The sequence below is a fragment of the Belonocnema kinseyi genome, chromosome 3 (genome assembly GCF_010883055.1).
Source record: "Belonocnema kinseyi isolate 2016_QV_RU_SX_M_011 chromosome 3, B_treatae_v1, whole genome shotgun sequence".
NCBI lineage: Eukaryota > Metazoa > Arthropoda > Insecta > Hymenoptera > Cynipidae > Belonocnema > Belonocnema kinseyi.
In genome coordinates, this window is record NC_046659.1 from 75,191,697 (window position 1) to 75,217,498 (window position 25,802).

Consider the following 25,802-nt stretch of genomic DNA (forward strand, 5'->3'; position numbering starts at 1 on the left):
TTTACCGCGATTTCGCTGGAAGCGGGTGCAATTTTTCAGATTAGCACTCGCTCCCGGCGAAATCCTGCGGTTGTCCTTATGACAAATTTTTAATTATATATTTATATGTTTCGGAACTATTCAACGGTTTCTGTTGACAAATATATTAGCGTACAATGTCGTATGATGAAGGGAAATTATTGACCTAGTTATCATGATGTCTTAGATTCTGCACACAGAGATTTGTATAAAAAGAGCAGGTGGCCCACGACTAAACATTCATAAATAATTGCAAGGTAAATAAAACTATAAATTCCGGAAAACATTACACGATTACGAATTCTGATTTTTCTTTTTCTCTTTTGTTTTTTGCACAAGTGCGAAACGACACAAAAGTTCACAAAGGCTAGTAAGAAACAAGAAGCCATCCAGGTCTATTTAACTTCTGAGTGTATGAATGCTGATATTTATAATTTTTGTTACAAAATTTTTATTTTAGTAATTAAAATACTTAGAACGTTATCAGAAAGTCAACGATTTTTCGCTCAAGCAATGCAATATTACGAAATGAAAATGTCTGAATTAAAATAAATCAGTTTTTCAATATTATATTACACGTCATTAGCGTTTTTGCGTATGTCAGGGTTCAAATCTACAATTCTAGGTTTTTATTTAAAGGTTAATTGATACGGATCGATCAGGATCAAACTATTTTTAAAACGTGCCAGTCTCACTTGAACGTAAGCGTATTTTTCTTCTTTAAACCAACACTCTTGGAAACTAAATTTATGAAAACTTCACTAACTTTACTAGTAATTGAGTGTTTGGCTCATAAAATAGTAATTTTTCATAATTAAAATATTGCAGAAGTCAAGAAATTAAAAGATTATTTTACTTCAGTAAATTGGTGAAAGTACTTACTCATTCTTGAGTTATTCCGAAATACTAATCTACTGCTGAGCATTTTTTGTCATTATGCAATTGTTGTGAAATATACGGTGCACCATGGTGAAAACCGGCACAGGTAAGCAAATTATCGGTACGTGTGAAAAAAAGCACCGGTAAAAAGAGTTTGTTTTTGCGGGTTTAATGAAAAGCTGATTTCAAGACTGGATTATAGACTGCAGGCATCCACAATCTAGAAAAATGACAGATTTTTCTTTTACATAACAGGAATCGATTATAAGAAATATAAAATATAAAAACGCTTATGATAAAAGATAATTATTAAAAAATATTTAAAAAATACTTTTTATAGCATGCGTCTAAAGCTAATGCCAGGCCCTCAACATTGGCATATTGCTAGTTGAAGTCACAGACTAAATAAAATTAGAAAGTTTTAAGTGCAGAACTAGAAATATTTATGTGAGCAATCACAGAAGCCATATAACACAGATATTAGAAAGGTCCTTTTCATCAATATCCATTATTATTGTCATTGGTAACAGAATCATAATTCTTTTCAAAAAATTCCCCGCCACAGACAAAATTTACATTATTTTGAAATGTTTCTTGACACGATTATGCTTTATTATACTTCTTTGAAAAATCCTTGTATAAATGATAAAAATAATGCAAGTAAATGTATTTGTATGCTTCTGAGCAGGTGAGAAGAAGGGTGGGAGGTACCCCTATAAATGGTCACATCACTAAATATAATTAGTAAATATTAAAAGTTTTATTTATATTCTGTGGCAATCCTTGATTTTTAAAGCAAAGAGTGCTGAAGAGAAAGGGATATTCATTCCCTACAAATTTGCCTAATTATATTTATTTATTATTTCGTAACCTCAGGCAAAAGAGGTCTGGATAAAGTTCAAGAAAATGGTAATGCTATATTGCTAATTCTATATGTAAAAAAATACCGATCCAATTTTGTTCAAAGAAAATCAGAAAAAGTTTCCACGTTTGATTATTTTGTGGCCGCAAAAATGGCCGGTTTTTATAGTTACTCTGTTGCCTAATCTAAAAACAGGTACCCATGGCGTCAGGTCTTCCCTAAGATAAATATAAGATTGAATTAATAAGAACGACATGCAAGACATCCGGTCCCTGCTAATCTTAATATAAAATATAACTAATACGAGGAACTCCCAAGATATCGGGCACCTTCTGATCTTAAAATTTAATAGTATTGATGAAAAGGACTCCCACAAAATCGGGTCCTTACTGCAATACTGTGAAGAAAAATGGAACCTCTATGGTATCGGTCCCTATCTAGTCTCTCTTCTGCGTTTTGATTGTAGTACTCCAACCTTGACGTTTCTTCTATCTGGTCTCATGAAAATAGAACGCAGCAATTTCGGCAGTTTTTGTTGATTGAAGATCTCTAAGGGGTGGTTGGGCATCGCCACGTTTACTTTGGATTCGAGAAAGAAACACGTTGATCCTGTAGAGGTTTACAATCCTTACAAAAATGCGCAGGAATATTAACATGAATGCGTGGAAGTTTGAGGACTTGTATAGTCAAAGCGTTTTATCTTTTCGCGTTAAGGGACAGCAGGAAAGGGTTCTTAACTTAATTGGGGCGTAATTAACATTTAACATCAAAATTTGGGACATATGTAATAGTAGCAATCTGGCAAGTTGCAGGGGATCGAGAAAATAAGCGATGGGATTACCTGTGTAGAATCGGCCCAAAAGCGTCCATCACAAACCAGAAGCCTAGTTGCCGGAAGAAAGTTCATACCACTTTTCGTTCTGAGGCACGTGGTTGAATTTGCAATGCACACAATAATCCAGACAGTTTGCACACAGTTCCCATCCAGTCCTGGATAGGAACCGATTTAGAAATCAATTTAATTGCCTTTATCGGAGACTGCAAATCGTGATAAAGTCTGACATAGAAAAATCTGTTTAATGACTAGACATGAGACTAGTCATGAGACATAACGCCGTAATAAGATCAGGTTACGTTGAATGAAAACTGTGTCGTTAGCTTAAACTCGATTTATGAAAAATTTGACGAGACAAAGCGAGACTTGAGTGTAGCTGGTAGTTTCTGCGCGGCAAACCCGTGCAATGTATCGAGGTTGTTAAACATTTCTTCGACAGGGACACCTACTGGTCAATGATCTACAATAAAATTTTGTTAGCGACTTGATAAAGCACATTGCATCTGACCATAATTCGAGAAGCGAAAACGTATACTAGCACCATCATCCTTAAGAAGATTGGAAAAAGGTTCAAGCAATTACTAGAATTCAAAAATCTCATGCATGGAAGCTGGAAGCTAGTAAAAATGGCTCGAGTAATGCATACATTGCAAGCACTGCCAGACATCCATGCAAAGAAATATCAGTGTACTTGCACTAAAAGAAATAGAAAAAAATGAAAATTAGTAAAATAAAAAAGCAAATTCATTAAAGAAGAACATTATTTTATTCATTTTTTCAATTTAAATATTGACAGCTATGATATTTTTAATTATTTGCCATTCAAGTGTGTTATTTCAACTAATTATAGATATAAAACTGTCGATTTAAAAAAAAACATTGATATCTTACACAAAAAATGTTTGTTTTTTTTATGAAAAGAACTAGTTTTTCGAAAAATATCTGGAATTTTGTTAATTATGAATTTTTTTTGCAGCTATTTTACGTTATTTGGAAGAGGGCATATAATGACACTAAAGCTTTCGAAAAGAAAATTAATTACACTGGAATTTGAATTGAATAAGAGGAGAGGAACTCCTCAGAGGAGACAGAGGGTGTTTTCTGAAGCGTGCAACACCAACAGCGTAGCTGGTTCAGAAGGCCCAGGATGTTTACGTTGGAAACCCTACAAAGCGGTAGTTTATCCAAGTTCCAGTGTATATTAGTATATTTGGCAAAAAAGTAGTTGCATTTTCAACCAATAAAATTAATGGTGCTCAAAGTAGTTTAATTATTGAAAAAATAGGAGGAATTTTTATTCGGTCCTGCAAACTCAGTTCGCATATCAAAAAGAAATACGTGAACAGGAAAGTTTCTTAAAAATAGAACAAAAATTCTTTTAAAAAGGGGTAAACGAAGAAAGCTTGTGAATTTTGTGAAGATATACTTGAATTATAAAACAAAATCACTTATTTTTATCCTTTTATGCATTTCGAAAAATTCTTATGAACATTTATATTTAAACGTTGTTGATGTTGCATTCTGCGTTAACCCCCCCCCCTGGAAGTGTGACGTAGTTGTTGAACAAATTCTAATGGAATATTTCGTTTTCTACTAATGACTAGAGGCCCACACCTTTTCTTATTTAATTCATTTTGTTTATTTAAAATAGAAAGTATCTTGAATTAATGTAACAAATTAAGATTATAGTTACTTTCTTTTAGAACCGGGTCTTACTATTATAATTTGATTTTGTAGCTTCCACAATCCAACAGAGTATCGGTCCCAAAGTAGCGTTGTGCGACGACTTTTACAAATTTGCTTGTGGTAATTTTTTAAAAACCACAGCAATTCCAAAAGATGAGACAAGTGTTGACAGATTTCTTCACCTCAATACAAACATTCAGGACCTACTACAAAGTTATCTTAACGATCCAATTTAGTCAAGTGAGCCAAGATTCATTACAGTATCGAAAAACGATTACAAAGCCTGCATAAACACTGGTAAGCAGATATTCAAATCCATAATTTAATGCAATAAACATTTTTCATATGAAAAACTAAATTTTAATTTTTCTATAGCTGCGATTTAAAAAAATGGTCTGGATACAGTATTAGTCAAATTGAAAAAAATGGATGACTGTCCTCTGCTCGAAGGAGATTTGTGGAAGAGAAAAACTTTGGAAACAGGCAACTTGTGACCTGCGAAAATTAGATTTTAATGCTTATTACTTATTCAATTTTAAAGTTGTTACTGATTTCGTACACAGTACCGAAAATGTGTTAAATGTACGTAATACCATAAGATAGAAAAATAGTCAATTACGATATAAATTTGATATTTTCATTTAGAAAGTTACTTCTTTTAGATCGACCAATTTCTTTTCTTTGATGATCGAAAATCTTTAGTAACAGGATTGAAAGAGAGTCAAACGAAGCCAAGTACAATTATATGATTAACGTGGCTGTTAGTTTTGGTGCAAATAAAAACAGAGCTGAAAAAGAATGAAGGGAAACTTTCGAATTCGAAACGCAGCCAGTCACTGTGAGTATTAATGAAATTTTCATAGACCTACGTTAAACGTGGGCATCACATTCCTTTTTGGGAAAATCGTAATCCACTAGCTTCATAGCAAGCTTTGAAAGTTTCTTTGATAATCTTTGTTATGATGTTTTATAGTTATAACAGTTAACCCTAGCCTAAAACCCTAGATATCTCTGAGTGAAGAAGAAAGAAGCAATCAAGCTCCTCTCAATAACCTAATGACAGTAAAAGAGCTCACAACAAAATATCCGAGTATTCCCTGGAAAGAATACTTCAACACATCGCTCAATTCGGTGCTTGTAATTGGTGACGATGAAATTATAAAAGTAAGCGTGCCTGCTTTTTTCGAAAACTTTGAAATATTAATGGAGAAAACAATCCAAAAGGATGGAGGCCAATTACCTCTGTTGGAAAGCAGTTGATGACAGTCTAACTTACTTGCCTGATAAAATTTGAAACCTTCAAAAAAAGTTTTCAAATTCTGGCTCTGGTCCAACTGAAAGGCAAGCTAGATGAAAGGAATACCTTGAGATGACAAATAATAGTGTATTAATGGTGACTATTATTTCTTTATATGTCAAAAAATACTTCACATTAGAATCAAATAAAAGTGCAGAAGAATTAGCAGTCGATATTAAACAGCAATTGAAGAAAGATCTAAAGGAGATGAGATTTTATCATAAAATATTCAAAACTTCAGTTTTGGGGAGAGAAGTAGGATGGAATATTATAAAACCCAGACATATTTGAGGTTAAGTCCTGTAATTTTATTTTCCCGTTTGTAAAAAATGGGTATAATATTTACAATTATTTTCGTATCAAACAGAAGTTTTCCCAGTTTTTGAATTTATACATTTTTTCAATTGGGCTCCACTAATTGTAATAGAATTTTGGATGCAGGAATTTACTATCATTAAAGTTCTTTCGGATTTCACGAACATTTTTTTTAGGCACCGTACTTAAATGACGTCATAGCTCAAGATCAGAGGGTGAGACATTTCGTTACCATTTGTTTTGGAAGGGGGGGGGGGGGCTTTACTCCTGTACGTATCCTTCAATCCTTATCATTAACGTTTTGTTTGAAATTCATAGTTTTTTGCTGATAAGTCAACTGAAAACTTTTTTGGAAAAAGTATTTGTTCTGATTTGGCTTTTTGATTTAAAATTTCATCTTTTTTAGTGGAAATACTGCATCTTTCTTGAATAAACATGCAACTGTTTGGTTGAAAATTAAAACTATTTTGCAGAAAATTAACTTTTTGTTTCAAATTCGTATTTTTGTGTTGAAAAATCAATTTTTTTTTTTTTTTGCTGAAAATTCAATTTTTTTTAAATTTGTGTTTTTCATTAAAAAATTCATCTTTTTTAGTAGAATAATTGTCATATTTCTTACAGAAAAATGCAAGAGTTTAGTTAAAAATTTACCAATTTTGTTGAAAAGTCATACTTTTTGTTTGAAATTTCTTCTATTTTGTTGAAAATTGGACTATTTCGCAAAAAAATTTACTTTTTGTTTAGATTCAAAATTGTAATGTTGACAAGAGAACTGAAATATTTTCTGGATGAAAATTCAATTATTTTATTGGATTTTTTTTATAAAAAATTCATTTATTTTAAAAGAAATTTCCTCTTTCTTGGTACGAGATGCAACTTTTTAGTTGAAAATTAAGATATTTCGTTAAATAAATATTTTTAAATTAAAAATTCACCTTTTTTAGTACAAATTTCATCATTCTTAAATAAAACTGCACTATTTGGTAGAGACTCCAATTTTTCTTTATATTTATCCTTTAAATAACTAGCAACATATTTTTGGAGACTAAAAATTACTTGCAGTAAGAGAGGGGAAGGGGATATAAATATTTTGTTCATTTATTTTTTGGACGGCGTTATCACTTCACAAAATCAAAACAAATTTTGTATAACTCATCCAGATAGTTTTACAAGACAATCCGTTGATCGTGTCTGAGGTTTGAAGTTTAGAACGCTTATTTAATTATATATGCAATATAAATTATCATATAATAGATATCCCTGCCGGAATTCTACAAGACATTTTCTTCAATAAAAATAGGTCTCCATACCTGAACTATGCTGCATGCGGTTAATTTTTTTTTGGAAAAGAAATTCTAAAAGTTTTAGATATTGATGGTAGAAAAATTGATAAAAATGAAGACCTTAACGATTGGTGGACTCCAGAAACGAAAACCAAATTCAATCAGAAAGCTGCATGCATCATTCAGCAGTATGGCAATTATACAGTAAATGATAGCGGCGTGAAAGTATGTATTTTATATTGGAATTTACGCTATAAATTACAAAAGAAATTTTTCATATGAAGATTCATGAATTCGTGAGTAATAATGACACATATTTCATAATTTTCAGGTCAATGGTACCCACACAAGAAATATAAACGTTGCTGACAACGGAGGTATAAAAATTTCTTACCTAGCATATTAAGATTGGGTGAAACGTCACGGCACTGAATCAAAATTACCTGGGTTAAAATATTCCCAATCACAGCTATTCTGGATTCAAGCAGCTATCACACAATGTGCGAAATTCCCCCCAGCGGATGTCAAAAACTTCAAATCGGAGATAAATATATCAAACCAATGAATTTTCCATTCGAATTAAGAATCAGAGGTGAATTTTTTAACAGGCCAGAATTTTCTCGGGATTTTAACTATCCAGTGGGTTCGAAAATGAATCCAGGTAAAAAATGCTCTACATGGTTGAACTAAAAAAGTGGTAAAATCTAAAAAAAATCCGTATACTAGACACAATCTGAAAAATCCGTTTACTATACACAGGTTTTACTGCGATTTTCCTTGTGTGCTACAAATAAAAAATATTGTCGGTGAATACTGGTATGGATATTTAATAAAGATGGGCCTAGCCGCTGGTATGTAGAGTCAGCGGTATTAAAAAAAAAAATTTCGAGAATTTCATTTAATGTAATGTATAGTATATCCTATCTTGGATTATGTATTTTACTTTACAGTGAATGTATACCAATAAAATATATTTTTTGAAGAAGTCCTTCGTATAGTTAAAATTAAGTTCTTTGGATTTTTCCTTTAAGATCACTTAGGCTCTAAATTCCTTGAAAAAGTTTAACTTTATATCTAGCCAAAAAAATCTTACCAATTCTGTAAGATTTTTAACTGCATAGGCTTAACAGGGACTGTTCTAGAATATGTTATATTTCGCTATTATCCTAAGTATTTAGGAAAAAAATAGAACCCGAAATTCAAACTTTCGCAAGTCAAAATAATTTACGATACAAAAATAACCTATTTCGGGATATTTCAAGAAAAAAATGGCTTCTATATTTAAAGTGACCTTAAGACAAATAAACAATCACCTATACATACATTGTCACCAGTTTTTTTTAGTAGTGTAATTTTTGTAGTGCTGAGTAAAACAACTCTCTTTTGAATTTAAGGTTTCTATTTGAAAAAATTGACTACTTGTGTTATATAGAAATGCAGAACCGTTGTAAATTTCAAATAATTTATTCAATCTTAACCCAAAATCATTTTAGAGTTTCACAAAAATCTATCAATAAAATAGACCAACTATAGATTTTTAAATGATCATCCTACTAAGCGTTGACAGAAAGAATGCTCCGGCGTAAAAAAATGGTCATCTTAGCATATGCTTGTTGGTAATCATTTGGCGTTATTTCCAATGTTTTTAATATTCGTCAAAGTCTTATCAGCAAGAATTTCATCAGGATACCTAATAAAGTTTTTCATAAATTTAAGTTCATCCAAAGCACTCATCCTTGGTTTTTTGTACATTCATCCTGCCTGAAACAGTAAAGAATAGAATGGCTCAGCTTAAAATAGGTTATTTTTTTATTTTAGTGGCAATATTTAAAAATCCTTTTATTTCGTGATAAAATAGGCGTATCTTTTTTAAAATTTTTTCAAAAATGGCAATTAGGGACATTGGACAGTTAAAGCACCCCCAAACATCAGTCATATGGGCCCATCAATAAACCCTGTTTCCAATTTGATAAGGGGGGCACCAAAAAATATGATTGACATCAAGAAATGGGAGGGGAAGGCAGATCAGTGGAAGTAACGTTACGTACATAAATAACGTTTAGTATACGGTCTAAAGGACCTTCCATAATTTTTTCGACATAGAGCGACTCCCATTTTATTGCAAATCTGACTGGTTATAATCTATAATATAATATAATTCAAAAATTATAATTATTTTATTTATTTATTATTATTTTTTATTTTATCTCGTTTTATTTCGTATTCAGTTTATATTTTTTACAATTAGGGTATCCTTTTAGGATGGTCATTAAGAAAAATTAAAAGGGCGTCGCCGTCGCTCTCATTCTGGTATCCTTTATTTTGAAAAACTGATATTTCTTAAAGTTATCCTCTAGACTATTGATTTCTTAATAATAAATCATCCAGGCCAATGAGTGTCAATACCTTTCCTAAAACTGTTACAAATCTTATACCCACCACTAATAATCTTCCTTATTCTTCATAAACGTACTTGCTTTATTGTTTATAAAAATCTATAAAAAGCAAAAACCTCAAAGAGGGGAAAAAATTCATTTGAAATTTGTTCACATACAGAACACTTTTCGTTAACAAAGTATGTAAAATTTTACTTGTAATTAGCTAAATTTAAACAATTTTGAATCAGAAAAATCATGAAGTATCTTCTATGTATTAAATAAAAGCTATAAAATGATAATATATTTCTTTACATACTCAAGTTTATCTTTATTCAAAACAAATAATTGTCTGCTCAATAATTTCAATTTTCTCTGAAGAATAAGAAAAATGTAGAACCGAATTTTTTTTTGAAAATCTGAAACAAAGCATTATCGAAAAGAAGCGTATAAAGATATTTAATTTTTATAATTAGCTTAGAGCCAATTGACCCCTAATCCTTACAAGATTGTAAAAAATTTTGTTTTTTCTTAACTGTGTTTAAACAGTGAGAAGGCGAGTTTTTTGAACTGGCGACAGGCTACCTCACGTTTACACGTTCTCAATGTCACCTTCTTATAATATCAATAGAGTTAAGAATATAAGACCAAAACCTCATCCAATTAAACTTTTCTATTATTCACGTATTTAACATTTGTAACTTTTTTAAAATTGTTATATGCACCTAATAATTTTCTTTGCCAATCAATTTCTTTTCCACTATTCAATTAGGAAATATTCTGATCGTCATTAATTTTTAGTCCACCTGTGCGAATGATGTATTAAATAAAGAGGAAAAATGTAAATTATATAATAATAATTTCAAAAATATTTTTTTAAATCATTGTAAAAAATTTAATTTAATTAATTAATGTAATCGAATTGTTCAAATTTTTAAATTGTGCATATTTTAAGTAGTTAAATAGAACTTTCAGTATATTGAAGTTGTCCTCATCAGAACCTCGTAAAATCTCTGAAGCTAGAGAATTTAAAAGAATAAAAAGAGGACTTATATTTCCACTCGGGCAGTATTTAAAAATTAGACAAAGGGTAATGAACCTCTCTTGGAATAATAATGTTAGTATATGTTAATAACTGTAAAATAAAATTTCAATATACATTTACATTCACGCAGACAAATATTTTTTTAAATTAATTTATCAATTATATAATATAAAATATGTAAGTTTGTCAGTATCATTGAACCTTCATTCTAAATTAAAATTATTTCATCTTTATTAACACAGTTTTCTAAATAACAAAAATTAAAGGCTCTCATGCATCATAAGAATTACTGGATGTTTATTAATAGTTAAAATATTACATTGTATAATTTATATTTTATTTATTTTGCATCTATCGCACTTACCCGTAATGATGGAAACTCTGAAATGATCGACAAACAACCAATGATAATTAAAATTATTTCTTTAGGTAAATTTTCACTGATTAAAGAAGGGACGTATTAAAAGTAAAAAGTCCAAAGATAATTTCGTGAACATTTAAAAAAAATCGAATTAAATATTTACTATATGTGTATGCCTAATTAAAGTCTACTTTTGTAATTTCATACAAAATTTGCCCCTATCGACCCGAAAACAAAATTTGCATAAAACTAAACGTGAAATTCCACTGCTTAATATAAAAGTTAAATTTTCTAATTTAACCCAAATTAAGTCTATTTGTTTTCTTTCTCAAACAAAAACTACTGCACTGAAAAAGAAGGGTAGAGGTCCAACTACGTTAGTTTGTAAAATATGCCGCTCCTACTTTATTGGTTGGCACAAATATTTTTCTAATTAATACTATCTTCCATATTCCCTATTAAGTCCGAAAAAATTATAAAAAGAATCTTGGACTGCAGAAGACAACATTTTTTTAGGTTTTTTGAGATTATTTAAAAGTTCTTTAAAGAAAAGAGTTATATATTTTAATTTTTGCATAAACATTAGAAGATGCTTTGGAATCGCCAAACATTGGTTGAAGTAGATAGCAGCCTGTTTAAAAAGTTAATATGTAATCTAAACCCCCAGAAAGTTTCTTTGATTTAAACACATTTCTTTGTGATGAAGAAACATTGCTTTATTCTTTAAAAAAATTTTATTTCAATAAATTCCTTGGTTATTTAACAACATATTCGATTGAAGATATATCTAGTTTCTTCTCGTAATGCAAATCTTTTTATAATTAAAATAAATATTTTCTTATATTGAACCAAAAATGTATTAAAATACGAGAATAATTTTTTCGCCTAGATAGAATAAAGGGATTTTTTTTGTAAATAAAGAAAGGTGTAAACAATACTTGCATAAATCATTCCTGTTTTTCCACTTGGAATAATTAATTTGTAAATACATCATGTTGGTGGAGGTGACACTGAAAATTTAGAAGTTTCACAATATTTCGTCATTTTTGTTTTAATAAAGATTAGAATCCTAAATAATCGTGATCTATTATTGAACTTTTTTATTTTTATCAAATTTTGACAAGCCAATTCATTGATTTTTTATATTAATTTAGAAAATATTTCGACGAATTGAAATATAAATTTTCTGTTAATCTCTAGTAGCTGACTTATCTCTCATTGAATTCGTAGAATTTCATTAGTAATTAGTGAAGTTTTGCTAATTTGAATGTAGAGAGTATTGATTTTAAGAAATTATTTTGCTTTTAAAAACAACAAGGTTATAAGGGTTGATGGTAAAAAGTCGACTACTTGAAGTCAGTCATTTTTCACATTTTCTTGCATTAATACATTTTTCTACAAATATATTACCATGTGCAAAGTACTTATATCAAAGTACAATTTAGTAAATTTGAAACATCTGTGAGGGTAGAGTGAATAAATAGTTCCTATGCTAATCTCCTCCACTTTTTCATTATGACTACCTCTTCTACGTTGGCGTGTATGTGTGTGAAAATATTTTGTAAGTTCTTATTAATTACCATGACCAACTATCACTTCATCCGATTAAAGGTTTATCTCTTTGAAATATATACCCATTTGAAATGCATCCCTTGATCTCCTAGTTTTATATTTTCAAACTCTGGGGGTAAAATTATTTTTTAAAAGATATTACGTTCGATATAAAAAGGTTTTTTCTTTTAATAAAAGTATAATTTTTAATTCGAAAAATTCTTAAAATTAAGCATTAATTTTCTCTGGATGTAGTTAAAACTCTCTATCGAATATGTTCTGAAAAATATTGCTGAAGAGTTTAAATTTAGCATTAATGTTAAATTGCGAATACTTTTATTTTCATTTTATTTACTTTTATTTTTTACTTTTCTATCATTTTCTTTTCTTCATGCTTGTATGCTCGCTATACAATTAAAACATTTTCTACCTTTAAACTGGCCTTAAAAAATGAATGAATGGTGTATTTTGTGTTGGAAAAAATATGTTTTTCAACTTTTTTTAACCCGCTGTGACCATTTTCTACTCACTCAGAGTGAAAAAACATAATTAAATAGATAAAAGTTCTACTATAAAATGATACAAAGCTAAAAAAGTTACAAAAGCAGAACATTTTCTGATGGTCAATTTGGAAGTGATAATATTATGAAAATTTTCCAGGATTAATCTTATCGAAATTTCATTACAAATAACTAAAATATATGAACTCATTTAAGGATGTATATATTAATGGAAATGATTGTACTTAAATCAAAGGGCTTAAAAATAGAAAAGCTGAGTAAAAAACGCCATTACAGAACATCATCAGCTTTATCGGAACAATGAGAAGGAAATATTATAAATCATGTAAATAGATTACGTCACCTCAAACAACATAAATCACTTACAATTTATATGCTTATTTGTACTCGAAGTGCTAGAATAAAACTTTATTAAAAATATATCCTTCAGATTCCAGTTTTTTATGCATCTCCATACTCTGCATTTTTCACGTAATAAAGTATGATTTCCCGAGTAAAAATTCTTCGACTTGAGTTTGACTTAATTATGTCTTGAGTTTGTCTCCCAGACATTGATGTCTAGCTGCGTCTCAAAACTGAATCGAGACATAGGCATTCGTCTTACTTTTATGGCCATGACAGGTAAAACGACGTTTACTTGTCCCAATTCAAGCATTGTCTTGGTTAAAACCACGTTTAATTGGCTCAAGATGAGCCTTATCTTGGCTAAGATGGTGCAACCTTCTTCGTCTCATAAATAAGATTAAAATTGATGAATAATAAATTTGTAATTATTAAATTAGTGATTAAAAAAAAAAAATTTAGAATCTGTGGGTCTGAACGAGTATAACCCTCAAAAAATTTCTTCAAACCAATAAAAATGGTAACTTTTTAGAAGGATCTCCTAAGCCGTTAGAAATACGTAAAAACAAATAACATTTTCCGTCTCATTGTCAAACAAGCATTCACATCGTGACCCTCCTATTTAGCCTTTGATTTTCTACAGACATTTTTAAACGTATATTTATTTTCTAGACTACCTTGCAATAAAAAGTTACAGAAACTCGTACGAATCTTCGTTTATACTTTTCACTAATCTCGCGCCTTTTTCAATAATTTTTGGGATTTTCGAATTTTGTATATCAATTTAGATGAAAAAAAATTAAAAGCAACTAGTTCTGGCGAAAAAAACGGTAAATAGAAATATCGTATAAATTTTTGAAAGTTAAAATTTCTCCAAAAAAGTTTCTCCATATTTCGCATTGTTTTTGTCATTGCTTGAACTTTCTCGCTAAAACTTTTTTCCGTATCATACGTCGTTTGGGTCGAAACTTGGATTTTTCATTTTTCGCATAGTATTTTCGATTTATAAACACCAAATGAAATGCGCTATAAAATAATTATTGAATGGAAAATTATAGAGGTGTCGTTTAGCATAAAAATGCAATATTCGTCTTTTAGAGAGCATAGAGATTTTATATCCTATTTTTATTTTATATCCTACATACCTTCTTTAATAGATTTCTGCATGTTGATTTAAAATTCAGCCTGTAAAATATTGTAAATCTTGGTGATTTAAAAAAAAAGAGAAAGGAATTTGCTATTTTATTCCTCAAAGAAATGCAATATTTCAATTACGAACTAACAATGTCAAAATTTAAAATAGCGAATCCCATATAGCGTATGATAATTGTGAAAATCAAGCCAATTTGGCTAAAAAATCCGACAGGTTTTTTTTCAGGTCACTGATTTCAAACCCGAACTCAAAATATCAAAATTAAAAATGGCGAATACAAGATGGCGGATCAAAATTTTTAAAATTAAACGCATCTGATTTCAAAAGGCAACACTAGGTTTTTTTCAGTTCAGTGATTTCAAAACCGAACACAAAATGTCAACATTCAAAATTCAAACTACTACAAAATGTTACACGGGCCTTTATCGGCTCACTGATTTTCAATCCTACCTAAAAATTTCAAGATTAAAAATATCGGATCTAATGTGACTGCCAATGCACATTACGTAAAATATTTTTTTGAATAAAGTATTTTTTTCATTGTCCACCGAATCGCCATCCGCATTTATCTCATTCTTGTAAGCTGCATGGTCCTCTTCCATTTGTCTGCAAATGATTTTTAGTTTATATTCAAGAATGAATATATTACATGATTATTTTCCGTGAATAAAATTAATCTAATCGGTTTATATTTTGAAATTATTATCCAATATATTGGATACCCCATTCCGAATTTTGACATTTTAAGTTCGGATTTCATATCAGTGACCCGTCAAACCCCGGGTAGCATTTTTGTAGTCAAATCAGTTTAAGTTTTACAGTTATGATCCACCATTTTCGATTCGCTATTGTTAGTTTTGATATTTTCATTTAAAATTAAACTTCAGTGACCCCAGAAGTCATTATTAATACTCCGAATGATTAAATTAGCTTTGATTAAAATTATAAATTCCTTTAAAGATTAAAATAGCAACTTCCATCGTCTTTTTCTCAGAATCACCAGGCTCCGCCAAAATTTACAGGCAGGATTTGGAATCAGCAAGCAAAAATTTATTTAAAAACGTATGTAAAACATAGAAACTAATATCTATACGCTTGCGGTATTCGATCAACAAAATTCTTCATAAAAATTGATAACTTTAACATACATTTTTCTTCCCACTAAGTAATTTCTGTCAAAAGTTCTACAGTTCGGACAGTTATGGTCAGAAATCACTTCAGAAATCATCGGAATGTAAAAACGATATTCGTTCTGAGAAAAAATGATATTATAAGTAAAAGAACGAAATGTCTCATCTTGAAATTCGGGATGACTAGTTCAATATTTTTCTTAAGCTTGGCTAGACCATCCCATAAATTAAAGCAACAAAATACTTTTAATGAAGTAGACTTTACTCTAGTTTTAGAGAAATTCACAACATTTCAGAATCAGCAAATAGATATTTTAAACGATTTTTGCGCTTAAAAAATATGAAACTTAATTATTCAAATATTTCTGTTGACAACTGTATTATCGTACAATGCTGTATGATCAAGGAAAATTATTCACCTACTCATCATGGTTTCCCAGATACTGTTCACACAGATTTGTATATAAAGAGCATGTAGTTAACAATTGAATGTTAGTCGATAATTGCAAGTTCGAGGAAACTATAAATTTCAGAAAACATGATAGGATTACGAATTCTCATTTTTCTTTTCCTCTTTTGCATTTTGCACAAGTGCGAAATGAGACAACTGCGAAAAAAAATAAGCGAGAGAGAAGAGCTAAGTGAGGTCTGTTTAACTTCTGAGTGCAAAAATGCTGGTATGTATAATTTTATTTTAATCTAGATTTTTGTTCAGTAATTATACTACTTAGAACGTTATTATCAAGGAAAAGATATTTTTCTCAAGCATTGAAATATTACGAAATGTGTATGTCTAAACGAAAAGAAAACAGTTTTTCATTTTTACATTAGACATCATAAGCATTTTTGCGTGTGACGGAGTTTAAATTTATTATTTTGGGTGTTTATTTAAAAGTGAAATCTGTTAGGTCAATCGGGACCAAATTATTTTTCAAATGTGCTCTTTCCATTGGGACGTATGCGTATTTTTCTTCTTCAAACCAACACTCTCTGCACATTAATTAGTTAAAACTTTACTAAGTGGGTAACGTTTGAGCTTCTAATGAAATCATAATATTTTAGCATTGAAATAATGTAGCAGTTAAAAACTTACAAGATTATTTTACTTTAGTTAATTAGTGAAAACACTGGCGAATAATTAAGCTACTTTCGATTACTAATATATTAGCAAACATTTCTTGTCGTTGTAAAAATTTGGTTAAATATAAGGTAAAGTAGCCAAACCGGTACAGGTAAAAAATTATTGGTATGGATACAAAAAAATGACGAGTACCAACACAACCTAACAAATAACAAATAACATAACAAATATACAATATAAAAAAACCTGATTGTGATCAATTGTTATTACGAAAATATTGTTTAAAATTTTTTTTATCTTATGTGGCTACTGCTATTGTCTGGTGTTCGGAATCGGCAATCTTGCTAGTTGACGTCACAGACAAAAAGACGTTAAAAAAGGTTGAAGGCATAAATGAAAATATATCTTTATCTAATTATAGATGCCGAAAAACACAAATATTTGAAAGGTCCCTTCCATTAATGTACATTTTATCACAATAGTGCCTTCCGGTCCTCCACGAGACGTTGGAAAGGCGTATGAGAATAATTTTAAAATTTTCTCGTTCCTAGTAAAATTTTGAATTAATTTGGATTTTTTAAAGATAGAATTATACTTCACTACACTTCTTTTTAAAATCAAATTATAACTGGTAGAATCAATGCAAACATTGTTGAAAACATTACAACCAAGCAATAAACTTGTTCTTACTTGATAAATATCAAAAGTTTTGCTGAATAGAATGGAAGTGAGATATTGTTTCAAAAACTTTCATTTTTTGTTAACTAATAATTTATATATCAGATAAAATACAAAACTGTTTTTCTTCTTCGCGTTCAAGGCGATTGAAGGATATTTAATATAAATTTAATTTAAAACGTGCTTTATTCCTTTATTTAAGTGTATTTATGGTTAAAGAATTGTTTGTACATACTAATACAATATTTTATCCAACTGATTTCGTTTCTCGAATAAGATTCTTATTTAGCCGAGTCTTGGGTACTCCAAGATACAGTAAATAATGAGTGCATTATTTGCTGGAGCAGCGTTACCAAATAGTTTATCCCTCCTCTCTTTGATTATGTAAACAAGTGAGACTGGTTTTAAATTGAATTTCTATTTATTCTAGTTCACTTGCCTTGAAAGTAAAAGAAAACAAATAAATATATATTTTACCTGCTATATAAATTATGAGCCGAGAAAAATTAAAATCTTCCATAATACTTCGCTTAAATTGTATATGATGAGACTTGATATTTATCAATTATATCACATGAATATGTTTTAAATTCTTCCTGTAAAGCTGGACTGTCAAAAAACTTTTCTTTTAAATCACTGAAACAGAGTTATTTTATTTTAAAGTAAAAGTTTTTATTTTAATAATTAAACCTACAATTTTAATATTTTTTATTTCTTTATTTTTTATATATTTTTCCTTAAAGCAAAACCTGGTTTATAAAAAACTGAAACATTTCATGAAAAACTAGAAACTTGGGTCTCCCCAGGTATTCGGGTATATATTTTTATATTTATTACCTTTTCATTCAATATTATTCAGGGTATTTTAATTTAATTATTTTTAATGTAATTAAAAATGAAGGTATATTTAATTTAATTTTAATTTACAAAGCGAATGATTGAGTACAGCTTTATTTCTTTAAAAATCAAATAATTTCCATATAAACTTTACAAACAGTAAAGCTTTGTTGTGGGAATTAAGTAAATCATAATCAATTATTATTTTATGAATACTGTAACATTTTATTTCAACTTGCCATATATATCTTTATATTTATTATTATTATTATCATTATTATTAAAACATTGGGCTATTTTCCTTTCGGGGTAGGCGTGACTCACTCAGTGGGGAAGAGACTAATGTGAGGAAGGGAAATAAAATTTTTAGATTGATCTAGAAGTCTCGTGATATTTATTTAAACAAAACGTTCGTTAAGCGACACTGCTCCAACCCAGGCTGCTAATCAATCTCCCTAGCCATATTTTTCTATCCTGACATACTACTCTAACTTCTCTTATGTCCATGCATTTTTTCATGCAGGCTCTCGTGTTTCTGTGGCTTCTTATGTCTCTTCTAACTAGGGTCTCATTCACACATTCTAACCATTCTTTCCACGGCCTACCTCTGGGCACGGTGCCATTTACTATAACTTGATACACTTGTTTCGTCAGTCGTTCATTTGGCATTCTCTCACATGCCCGAACCATCTTAACCCATTTCTTTCCCATGTGTCTACTACCGTCTCTTCTGCACCACATTCTTTGAAAATTATTTCGTTACTCACTTTGCCCATCATATATATATATAGCACAGTCGGTACAAATACAGAATTATATATTGCCATTTTAGCTTTGTTTGGTATATTTTTACTTCTGATAAGGGGCCCTGCTCTACCAATAACCTTCTTACATTCGTTTATGCGTCTATCTAACTCCTCCTCTATCTTCCCTTCCGTATTGTTTCTATAACTTGTAGGAGCCATCCATTGACTCCATACTCTTTCAGGACTTCCCAAAGTTTACTTCTATCTACCTTGTCAAAAGCTTGTTCGATCCGTACATGACCTTTCTGGCATGAGCCCACTTTGGATTTCCCAAATCTTTTCTTCTGTTATTTTCATTACCTACGAATAAGTATTTTTGAGTTTATTTTGTAAACGGTACTTAATAAGCTGATTCCTCTGTAATTATTGCAGTCGCTTTTATCTCCTTTCTTTTGTATATAGGTAAAATAATCGCTTTTTTCCAATCGTCTGGGACGTCTCCCATCGCAAAAAATAAATTTATCAATTCGCACAGTCTATGTAGTATGTATACGCCACCGCGTTTTAAGCATTTCAGCGTTAATACAGTCTACCCCGGCAGCCTTACCGGTTTTAAGTCCTTAATTAAATCCCTAACCTCAGCGACACAAACTTTCTCAATTGAGTTGTCTAACGCATCATCTTCAACATCGAAGTTGTGGTGTCCAATAGCTTCATCTCTGAATTATCCCCAAAAATATACTCTGAAAACCTCTAGTATTCCGTCTACATCAAATAGCATTTCACCATTAATATTTCTTATCATTTAAATTTAAATAATTATTTTTGTAAACCTAAACTTATAAAAAAGGGTTCATTTTCCCTTCTTATATTAAAACCGAAGCTTCTCTATACATCTTCATCATGTAATATGAAAAAAACCTTAGAACTCGACACTTTAGGGGATTTTCAAATTTTCAAGATAAATACCACTTAGAAGTGAAAAGAAAAGGTCTGGAATTTAAAGATTACTTATATTAGTTCTTGCTCAAGTCATCCTGTAAATTTGACGGTTGTTCCGGTATTTGTGCCCGAATATAATATTCCGATTAAATTTACATATTTTCGCTAATCGTGATTAGCGACTAAAAATATTGTTTGGTTTGAAATTCGTCTTAGTTTATTTTTCTTTGTTTTCTTAATTTTCTTCCTTTTGGACCCTTCTAAAAGCCGGATGTCCCTTATGGCCCCACTTGTAAAACCTGTCATTGTTTAGGAACTTTTTTTAAGCCAAGTAATTTTTTTGAGGGCGTGCTTACATTTTTTTCAATTGCAATATAGACCTGAATAAAACCTTATCTTACTTTAAGATAACAGCTTTATAATACTCTGTTAAAATATTTTGTTCAAATTCATTTTTCGTCTTCAAAATTCAATATTGTTTAGGACATTTTTTTTCTTTATTGGCTGAAATATCTCTGGTAGAAATTCCACTTTTTGGTTTCGAAATTGGTCTATTTTGATGGAGGATTAAAGTTTTTTCAATTAAAAATTATTTTTCTGGCTTAAATATCAAATACTATATTTTTTGTTCAGAATTCATCTTTCTTGGAGTGAAAATTTAATTAATTGCTCGAAAGTTAAATTTTTTCCTTAAAAGTTTTTTTTGGCACATGGTTTATAACAATTGCTTATAAAAAATTAATTCATAAAAATTCATAAAAATTGAAATTATTATTGAATTATTATTGAATGGAATTAGTCTGTATTTACTGCTTCCGAGAATTGTTGTCGTTGAAGCTCCGAAACCTGTGGTGAATCCAAGTTCCAGTGTATATTAGTATGTTTTCAAGATACACAGTTTTTAATCAAATTTTCTTAACAATTCACGTAAATCTCCAAATATCCATAAATTCACAACAAAATTCTTTGGTAGAAAACACGTATAGTTAATATTTTAGCTTCAAAATATTTTAATTTTAGATGAAAAATAGTTGGATTCCACCAAAAGAGACGAATTTTCAAACAAAAAAGGTTTTTGATTCAAGAGAGGAAAAATTTAAACAAAATTTTTTGATTTTGAAAGCAAAAAAGAAAATTTTTCTACCTGTCAATATAAATATTTATCCAAGAAGTTAATTTTCAACTAAATAAGCGAATTTTCCACTTCAAACAATTAATTTAATATTTTGATTTTAAATTAATAAAAAAACTGATTGAAAACAAAACAGTTGAAGCTTGAACAAATAAAGTCAATGTTTCAGAAAGTAGTTAAACTATAAAAAAAATTGGATTTTTTAATGTGTTCTTTTAACTCAGTTCCTATATAAAATAAAAATGGGAGAAAGGTGAAATTGTTTGAATATAGAAAAATATAGAATTCTTTAAAAAGGGGTAAAAGATGAAAATAAGCGAATTCCTTGATTAGATGCTTTACTAGTGAAATAAAATCCCTAATTTTTATCTTCTGTAGAATTTCAAAATATTATTTTTCACATTTATGTTCACCATGTGTAATGTTAAATTCTGCGTTTACCCCCCTCCCCTGGCAGTGTGACGCGTTTTTAAGCGACCAAATCTACTAATCCGCTGGTGATCCACCTCTTATTTAATTTATTTGTTTCATTTAAATAAGAGAGTACCTTCAATTCATATAACATATTAAGATTATTATTTATTTCTTCTATAATTATGTCTTACCAATGAAATTGGATTATGTAGCTTCCATAATACAACGTAGTATGGATCCTAAGGTAGCGCCGTGCGATGACTTTTACAAATTTGCCTGTGGTAATTTTTTAAAAACCACAACAATTTCAAACTATGAGACGAAAGTCGACAGATATGATCTCCTCAATGACAAAATTCAGGACCAACTAAAAAGTATAATTGAAGAGCCAATTCAACCTAATGAACCAAGATTTATCACACTATCGAAAAACTATTACAAAGCTTGCATGAACACGGGTTAGTATATTTTAAAATGCGTAATTTTATACCACAAAGATTTTTCACAAGAAAAAGTAAATCTTCATTTTTTTGTATAGCTGCGATTGAGAAAAATGGTGTGAATACATTATTAAGCAAATTGAAAAAAATGGGTGGTTGGCCTCTGCTTGAAGGAGACTTGTGGAAAGAGAAAAACTATGATTGGAAGCAGGCAACTTATGACATGCAGAAATTAGGATTTGAAACTTATTACTTATTCGATTTCAAAATTGTTACTGATATCCTAAATAGTACCAAAAATGTGTTAAATGTGCGTAAATACCATAAGAAATCGAAAAATAGCCAATAACGACTGAAGTTTGATATTTTTATTTAGAAAATTACTTTTCTTTTTAGATCGACCAATTCTATTTATTTGATAAACGCGAATCTAACGTGAAAGGGTTGAATGACGAGTTCAACAAAGCCAGGTATAAGTTTATGATTGGCGTGGCTGTTAATTTTGGTGCAAATAAAGCTAGGGCTAAAAAAGAATTGAGGGAAATTCTCGAATTCGAAATGCAGCTGAACAGTGTAAGTAAGAATTGAATTTTTATTTACCTGCGTTAAACGTGGGACCACATTCCTTTTCTGGGAAAATTCAATGCACTAAATCTATAGCAAGCTGTAAAAGATTCCTAAGAAAGGTATTTGTTAAAATATGTTGACATTTCTTAAAATCTCTAAAAATCCTATTTGATTCGCGAAAAGCAAAAATTGAGATTCCCTTTTTTAAAGAAAGTCTCAATTTTTGCTTTTTTACTGAGTAATTTCTTCGAACTCTCAAAATCTATTGAAATCATTTGAAATATGTGAAATCTGCCGAAATCATTTAAAATCGTTTTAAATACATTAATTATTAAAATAATCTTAAACTCTAGATCGCCCTGACTGATAAAGAAAGAAACAATCAAACAGCTCTCAATAACCTAATGACAGTGAAAGAGCTCACAAAAAAATATCCGAGTATTCCTTGGAAAGAATACTTTAACAAAATGCTTAATTCGGTGCTCGTAATCAATGACGATGAAATTATAAAAGTAAGCGTACCTACTTTTTTCGAAAAATTTGAAAAGTTGATTAAAAAAACTCCAAAAAGAGTGGTGGCCAATTACCTCTGTTGGAAAGCAGTTGAAGACAGTTTAGCTTTCTTACCAGAGAAGCTTCTAAACCTTCAAATAGACTTTTCAAATGCTGACTCCGATACAACTGAAAGTGAAGGGAAATGGAGAGAATGTCTCGGGATGACGAATAATAATGTATTAATGGCGAGTGTTGGTGCTTTATATGTCAGGAAATATTTTACACCAGAATCTAAGAAAAGTGCAGAAGAGATAGCAGTAGATATTAAACAGCAATTGAAGAAAGATCTAAAGAAGGTGAGATATAATCATAAAACATTTAAAACTTTTGTTTTGGGGAGAAAAGTTGAATGGAAAAACATAAGTGAAAACAGGAACTAATTGAGTTTCTTCTGTGGGGAAGAAGATAATAAAAAGGAAAGGAAGACTAAACTAGCGCAAAGGGCAAACAAGCATATTTTTATGAATAACAAATTGTAATTATGTGTTATATGATATAACAATCTTATATGAGGAAATACGATGATTTGATGAGATAGCGATGATATTGCGATAAACAGACACCACAGAAGAACCGTTTTTTTTAATCAGGGGGTCTTGAACCCGGGAGCTTTAAAAAACATCCACGTTAATAACTTCTTACATAAAACTAAACCCTTCTCATTATTAACAATAATATTATTAACAATAATATTTAATAGTTTCGCCAGTTCCATGGAGTTTAACACGCATTTTGATTAGGAAAAAAGACTGTTTTAAAGGGTCCAAGAAACCCCATAAATAAAAAATTGGGGTTTGTGAGTTCATGATGCTTTAATTATGATTTTTTTCTAATCTTTATTTTTTATTGACATCGAGGGAGCAATTAATTAAGTGCAATAGAAATAATTGTCTAAACAATTTATTATCATTATTTACTATTATATTTTCTTACAATAATCCTAGAAAACTGCAGTTCTTTCAAAAAAATTTCATTTTTAGTTTACTTTTTAATTGGAGTGTGATACTTAATAATTCAGGTGCTTAAAAATAATTGTTCAAACAATTTATTGTTATTTTTAATAAAGTTTTCTGTAAAATGTTTTAAAAATTTTGCGGCTTTTTCTAAAATCATAAACTTCTCTTAGAATACAGCTGGATAGTCGCGTTAACAAAAATAATTGTTTCAGCAATTCATTATTACTTTTTAATAACATCATCTTAGAATGATGATAGAAAGTTGCTGTTTGCTTTACAATTTTCAAATGTTGTCTACTTTTTATTAAATGATTTCATTATTTTTAATACACCAATATCTTTTCCTTCACTAGTGCTAGATAGTTGTTTCAATAATTTAATACTGGTCATAACTATCTGCTCTTAGATAATTGCTAGGAATTTCGGGTTTATTTTTATGTCTACAAATTTTCGTTGGCCAATTGATTATGAATAAATAATAAATAAAGGAGGGCAAATGATTTTTTACATACTCTATTTTCTATTGAAATATTTTTCTATAATAAAACAAATATTCTAAATATTCCTCAAATTTTCTATATCGTTTATATTAAAAGTAAATGTTTCCTGAAGTAGTTACTGAAAACCACTTTGGTAAAATTGATATCAATATCTACAAAGTATCTCCTCTACCTGGAATCCGGTATGTGTAAACAACTAGTTTTCAAAAATTTATCCAGTTAAAAGGAAGCTGAAAATTTTTAAACAATTTTTAACTTTTTAATTACAAAAATTACGTTAGGTAACTTGAATCAATCATTACCACTTTCTAATTGAAAAGTGGACCAAAAGTGCAATTATTATTATGTGGGTATGGATATGGACTCACATAATCTACTTGTATTCTATAGCTTATTGTTAAGAGGAACATTAGATCTTAACTTGATTGGCTTTAAGCTTATGGAACTTCTAAATTTCATTCTTTTTTTAAAAAATCATTGCATTTTTTGGGAATTTGAACAAATTTGGGGCTAATATGCATGGAAATTTGAAAAAGCCAAATTTGGACTATCTTCAGTTATATTATGAACAAAAATTTGTTGATTTGTTTGCTTTTACCCCTTGGTTTTGTGCGAATGTCTAAAAAAGTAATCTCCTAGCTTAGGTAAATTTGCCCAATATTTACATGACCCTGTCCAAAATACTCCAGGAAATAAGAAGTGGCCAGAATTTGTCATATTATAAAAATTTGAGACCCTTTTTTAGCAACTTGAAGACCCTTTTATAAGTTTTAATTTTTAAGCTAATTTTTTATTCCGAAAAAATTTTAATTCCTTTCAAACAATAGATTTTTTATAGATCGCCAAATTAGTATATATTAGAAATTTTATGAGTCTTATGATGAATGTAAACAATGTTATTATATTTTCCAATAATTTTTCAGAGTCTAAACAAGACTGGTATGTTTAATTACATAATGTTAAAATGCTTACCTAAAAATTTAAGTCTTCAACAAAAAAATCAGTTTTCAACAAGATGATAAAATTTTCCACCAAGCAGTTGAATTTTTAAACTAAGCAGGTTAATTTGGTATGAAAAAAAGTGAAATTCAACCAAAAATAGTTACAGTTTCAGTTAAGAATATTAATTTTTAAAAAATAATCACTTTTCATAAATAGTTAAATATTATATATAATGATAAAAAATATGACATAGTGGTTCAACTTACAACGAACTACTTAAATTTTCAACAAAAAATAAGAATTTTCAAGAATACAGTAAGTAATATAATTCAGATAAGTTGAAGATCTTAAATTGCAAC

General features: G+C 29.5%; 1 protein-coding gene across 1 annotated transcript in view; it reads left to right on the top strand.

Annotated features, from left to right (window-relative positions):
• The first annotated feature begins 3,601 nt into the window (after positions 1-3,601).
• LOC117169881 (neprilysin-2-like) overlaps positions 3,602-25,802 on the top strand; it is a 24,888-nt gene continuing 2,687 nt past the window's right edge. Inside the window, exons 1-5 of the mRNA XM_033356390.1 lie at positions 3,602-3,790; positions 5,286-5,444; positions 22,320-22,496; positions 22,844-22,975; positions 23,039-23,341. Coding sequence (XP_033212281.1) covers positions 3,602-3,790; positions 5,286-5,444; positions 22,320-22,496; positions 22,844-22,975; positions 23,039-23,341 — 960 coding nt within the window. The remainder of the gene's footprint in view (positions 3,791-5,285; positions 5,445-22,319; positions 22,497-22,843; positions 22,976-23,038; positions 23,342-25,802) is intronic.